General features: G+C 40.1%; 1 protein-coding gene across 1 annotated transcript; it reads left to right on the forward strand.

Moving 5' to 3' along the window:
- Positions 1-391: 391 nt before the first annotated feature.
- On the forward strand, positions 392-2,987 carry LOC139717947 (uncharacterized). The gene is made up of 3 exons (XM_071629430.1): positions 392-406; positions 1,097-1,363; positions 1,497-2,987. Exons 1-3 carry the CDS (start codon positions 392-394, stop codon positions 2,985-2,987), a joined length of 1,773 nt encoding a protein of 590 aa, XP_071485531.1.
- The last annotated feature ends 3,516 nt before the right edge of the window (positions 2,988-6,503 follow it).

Below are 6,503 nucleotides of genomic sequence, written 5' to 3' on the forward strand. Positions count from 1 at the left end.
GTAAAAACAAAAATAAAATGTCTGATTTATCGTTTGCTGTGAACAATCAAAATAAAAATATTTGATAATGTACAAAATGATAGTCATTGTGTGAATTTGGATGAAATGAACAAAACAAAATCGTTTGAACTTGATTTTTACATGTCGCGTTCCATAGTTCGTAAGGCTCGTGCTACCCGTGGGTGTGTCGTGTTTTGTTCCACACACCACCACGTCACGGAGGCTTCATAGTTCGGTACCGGTTGTATGGTTGGGGCACCACCTATCGACAGGGCACCTTCCCATCGACACCCAGCGTACGCATGGCTGTTTGCGTACAGAACGAAAATGTACGCGTGGGACTATGCGTAATACGCTATGAAAATGCACTGGCCTGACCAACCGATCCAAAATGAGGCGAAAGCAGGTAAGAATCTGCATTTAATCGTTATTTATTCCGGTAATAACCTAGTTGTTGCTATAAATTGTTCACACTTACGATTGAAATGCGTCAAAGAATTGATTTATGCTGTTATTTCGCCGAATTCTGCAGCATGTCGTCGCTATCCATCGAATTCTGATAGTGACGTAATAATTCTAGTGTATGTCGCTAGCGCCAGCTACGCTGGCTAGTGGTTCAAGTCCATTTTCCGAGTTATTTTAGAAGACGGGGAAAGGAGTCAGTTACGGAAAAAAAAAAGAATGCAAATCTGATTTTGATTTTAAAGGAGTTTATGTATGCCTAATAGGTAAAGACTGAGTGATAGATACAATCATAGTTATTTGGTTAAAAATAACATATGGCATTCAGAATCCCGGAATTTGTTCCGTGACCTACTCAACAATACTGGTGACAGAATATTGGTTGACGAAAGGGTGACGAAAGGGTGACGATAGGGCGATGAGAGTGTGGCGAGAGGGTATAATGTGATGAGAGGTTGAGATGTCATTCTGGGGTGACTAGAATTTGTTAGAAAGAGCTTGAACATTGATGAAAAATTGTTTCACGACAGGATATTTGCAAACACACACACACACACACACACACAGGGCAAGAATAATTATTGTTGAAATCTAATGTGATTAACATGAACGTCTGATTTTTCTAATTTTCTAGCCAAATCCCCGACGTCGTCGTCGAAGGAACTACTCATCTCAAAGCTTTGAGAGAGCCCTCGCATTGGTGAAAAAGGGCGTATCAGTGATGAAAGCTGCCTTCAAATGTGGAGTCCCGAGAATCACTCTCCTGGATAGAGTAAATGGGCGCACGCAGAGCAGCAATTTATCCACGAAGCATACAATTTTGACACATGCAGATGAAGCTGCATTGGTTGACCATCTAAAGAAACTAGCATCATATGGATACGGCCTCACCAGAACACAGGTAAATATAATTTCAAACCTAAACTGACAGTCAGTATTTTTATACCAAAATAAACAAACATAAAAACATTATTTGATTTAAGAACTAAACCAAAATTTAATTCCATGTTATTTCTGTCTCTCACTTTCTACAGGTGATTCATCTTGCTACTGACATGGCAGACTCACTAGGAAGACGGCCAATAGAGATGAAAGGCAGACTTCTCTCAAAGAAGTGGTTCCAGCTCTTCATGCGTCGATGGCCTTCTTTGAATCTCACCTCTCCTCGCCGTCTTGAGATGAACCGTGCAAAGGCCACAACAAAGGAAGTGCTCAAAAACTACTTCGGTGAGCTGCAGAGAACCATGCAGAAATATGATCTCCTGGACAAGCCCCAAAACATCTACAACATAGATGAGACAAACTTTAATGCCGATCATAAACCCCCCCCCCCCCAAGTGGTGAGTGACAGAGGTGAAAAAAGATCAAACTCAATAACATCGCATCGGATTGGCACGACAACCATTCTGGCTTGTGGGAGTGCTATCGGCAGAGCACTCCCCCCCTTCTACATCTTCAAGGGGAAACGTAAGATATCTGATCTCATGAATGGTGCACTCCCGGGGTCGCAAATGTGCATGACAGAGAGTGGATGGAGCAATGGTGACGTCTTCAGAAACTACCTAGAACAACATTTTCTGCCATCACTCCCCCCACGACGGGTCAATGAGCACGTCATGATCTTGTACGACGGGCATACATCACATATCTCCATTCCAGTCCTTGAATTTGCCAGAGCTCATCGAATCGTGCTGTTTGTGCTGCCGGCACACACGAGCCACGTTCTACAACCACTAGATGTCGCGTGCTTCGCACCTTTGAAAAGAGCATACAGCACTGAATGTGCTAAGTTCATGCAAACACATCCCGGAGAAATGGTGACCAGATACGACATCGCCCGTCTGTCCTCGTCAGCCTACCTAAGAGCTATGGGACCAGAAAACTTGAAATCGGCATTCAGGAAATCAGGGGTCTGGCCATTGAATCCAAAAGCCGTAGGAATGGAGGAAGCCACAAGACCAAGCTTGTTAGTGACTCCAACAAGAAAGGAAGCAAGCGCCCCACAACATCAGGTCGGACCCATGGGTGACGCCAGACAGACAACACAACAAACGTCTGCAGAAAGCTTTCTGTCGTCAAAAACACCAAGCCCACCCCAGCAGCAGGCAGAAAAGGGGACTCAGAGGAGGGTCACTGTCCACTTCCGGCCATCGGGTGTGTGTGTGTCAGAGGATAGGATCTTCCTCAAGATCTGCAAGGCAAAAAACAAGGGAAAGGAAAGACCCACACAAAAGAAGACATGCCCGACAGATCAACCTGGACCATCAGGAATTTCAACAAAGTCAACAAGGAGGCTCTTTTCCGATCCCTCAGTTACAGACAGCGAGGACATGGAGGAAGATGACAACCCATGCTGTGTTTGCGGGAGGAATACGCCACCACATCCATCGCGGGACCATCTAGAATTCTACTCATGGGTCGCCTGTGACGAGAGTGGATGTTCTCATTGGGTACACCAGAAATACTGCACAGCATCCAACAAAATGTATGGCAAAAATGACACCTACAAATGCCCATGCCATTGAAAAAAAAAGAAAAGATTATCTTGGCATGATAATACATCAGGAGAAATATTGAAAACAGATGTGTTTTGTCTTTTATTTGCACTATGACTCTAATCATCAGTGATCATGACTGTAATTGGTTTTTATGTGTTGAAAGTGCGCTTGTTGATGGTTATGTTTGTTGGCTGTGATCTTACCATGTCAAAGAAATTAATGTATCAAAATAACAAGAGATATAAACAAATTAATGTTTATATCGATCGGCCACACATAATATCAAAATTGCTAAATGAAACATACAAACATATATTCAAAGTGAATAAAGGACAAAAGATATATAACAGCAAAGAATGACATTAACAACTTCACTACATTCCATCAGTTAAAAGGAAGCACTTTATTTTCAAAGGTTAATGGCAGAGGTTTTATTCTCTTTTTTTTTGTATAGGTTGAAAAAAAAAGAAATATACTAAATGTATTATCAGATCATAGAACTGATGCAGAAATTTAAATTTCACATCTTATAATAATTTAAACGTCTACAATACAAATAAATGATAAATAACTTCTTAAAAATAAAAATGTAATTGTATTTAAACGAAGAGACAAAGAAAAAAAAATCATAAACAAGAAAGCAAACTAAACTAAACACAAGTTTACAAACACGGTTCTGTGTGTATGACAGCGAAATGCAATGCACGTGTATTACCTATAGAGGGCGGGGTGTCGATGGCAAGGTCAGTGCCGTATATTAAGAGAGTCTGGCCAACTCATAAATTGGACGCCATGTCGTTACCCAGCGTACAGTGCGCTTAAGGTTTTAGCGTGTGCGCTTGGGGGTTAGCGTTACGCGCAGGCGTCCCAAAGGCGCAAGGCACTGTGTTGCTTGAGAGACACAGAGAGAGAAAGGGTGTAGATTGGGGGAGGGACATTCTTTCATTCCATCCATGTTGAACAAAGCCAACAATCGTCAATCATTTTTACACATTCAAATAGACCATTGTAGACACAAGCACCCAGGTATAGGGAAGCTGTCTAAAGGACATAATTCTTGAATATAAATATGATATATATATTTTTTTTTTTGCTGTAAAAATAAAAGAAGAATTCACAGTATGCCGTGTCATACACTTTCACTAGACTGTATGCTATATTGTATTTAGCAAGCTGTCGAGGGAACAAGAATATTGTACAACAAAATGATAAATAAATTTACAATAATCTAGCAGTGCACAGGCAATAGACGAATTCCACAGTTATTACTGTTTTGCACGTAAATAACCATCAATTACCATCCTATTTAGTACCATATAGTTATGTATGAAACAGACATGAAGGCCTACTAATATGTAATCCAAAAGGAATACGCCTATAGATGTACAATGTACAACATGAAACGTCATCGGCAAGTGCGTATTAAGGTATGTAAAATGATCTCAAATTGTTTAGAAATAGTTTTTTAAAAGACCTGTAATTGAACGAAAGCACAAATAACTGGATAATTATGATGATGAGGGATATCCTCAGTGACATCCGTACCAAATATAAACTATACGATCAGGACCATTTAATATATAGATATGAAATAAGTTAAAAAACAAATAAAATTGTCCAAATGGCTACCGGCATATACCTAAGCCATAGCAGGTGTACAGTATGTCCCCCCCCCCCCCCCAAAAAAAAAAAAAAAAAAATACAATCAGATTTTCGCATTGATAACACCCAATAGGATTAAACTGTTTAAATGCTACTTCAGAGTCTTAAAATACAATATCTTAGCTCTCAATTTGGTAAAGCGGTCACAGAGAAAAGTGGATTGTTGTAAAGCATGTCATGGGTCTGATTCTTCCAAGTTAAGCACTTCGACGATGCTCTTGTGTGAGATTACAATAGACAGAACTTGGAGGGAAGAGATTTCTGACATCCTCTACAAAACCCCTAATTTCTCTTTGACCACTGAAGCAAATCGAATGGGGTTTTCTGTAAATAATGTGGGCAATGAGTTATAGTTTCATACCCTGAATTTGTATTCAGATTGATTGACTATTTTTAAAGATATTAATGCGGAGAGTCCCGTTGTAATTTTTTTGGGGGTACATACGGTAGAGTACGTCTTGACAATGTTACACGTCAGTTTCATATAATTGACAGAAAAAATGGCATGTTTGTCATAAGATATAATACGTCGAGTGTTTACTTTCCTTGATCTAGGTGTGAATGGATGACTTTTATTGTTTAAGAGGGCAAGTATTAAGGAATTTGAGCATTTTTTACTCGTCAGTTGACCTATCTATACTTCATGGCAATACCCTGAGTGGTTATTTTAAAAATATGTGGAAAATCTTGTCATTTTACTATTTTCACTTGACCTTTGACCATCATGGCCAAAATCTTTCCCTATACGCGTAACTGTGTAGTAATGATGGCATGCAAATACCGTGTTTGGTTTTAAGTTTTTGCATTGGGTAATCTCCAAGGTACGGAGGAACTGGGTAATAATATTTTAACAATAGATACTAGAATTTTAACATTTTACCTGACATTGATCCTTGACCTTTGACCCCTCCCATGACCCCACCCCTATGGATACCCCCTCCCAATAAATAGAAATAAATAAATCACAAGAGAATCATAGTCGCCGCAGTAAGTTTTGTCTGGAAATACATGTACTCACCTTCAAAAATTGCATGTAAATATGTGGGAAATAGTAATATTTTTTTAAGAATTTAACCATTATGTACATGATTTTGACCTTTCACTTTGAGCGTGTTTACACAAAAGTTTATAAGCTAAAGACAAATCTTCGTCCACTCACACATGCATCTTATGTCAAACAGTTTCATTACAAACGGTGTCCAAAAAAATGATTACGGAATGAAGGACAGACAGAAGGACGGACGGACGACCAAAACAAATGCCTCAGGCTACACTTCGTACGTTATGGCGGTGGCATACAAGTGTAAATCAAAGCTTGGATAGTCTGAAAGACACCGTGAGTAATCCAAAGAAAACATATCATACAGTTTTCCCGTCGCACACTGATTTCCCACTTTTTTTTTTCCTTCGTTTTGGATCTGTCGGAAAGCGGTGCATCATTACACATGAGTCAGGTGGTTCAAGCAACGCCATGCTGGGCAGGAATTTAGGCATGACAAATCTTCAGTTTTTCCGCAGAAACATATCAAAATAACTTTAAAATGATATATTATATACCTTCTACTTCAATAAAGTAGACAACGGCAATGACAATTCATTATCCCCACTGCACCGTGACTGATATTGGGGATTTCCCAAAGGCAAACAAAATTAGCGCGTAGCTGCGCGTAATGAACAATGGGCACTGCGTATGAGCTTTGCTCGCGCCCGCGTGATTGACTTTGGTAACGACATGGCGCCTGTAGATCACGGGACCAGCTTTTGACCAATCACAGGCTTCAAAACACATAAGCCAAAAACCGAGTTGGCCAGACTCTCTTAATATACGGCACTGGGCAAGGTTCCCTTTTCAGCCGCGCAAAGAAACCAGACATCGCGTAC

Source organism: Diadema antillarum, unplaced genomic scaffold, assembly GCF_040938485.1.
Source record: "Diadema antillarum isolate AM-2024a unplaced genomic scaffold, OU_Dant_1.0 scf00000086, whole genome shotgun sequence".
Taxonomy (NCBI): Eukaryota; Metazoa; Echinodermata; class Echinoidea; order Diadematoida; family Diadematidae; genus Diadema; species Diadema antillarum.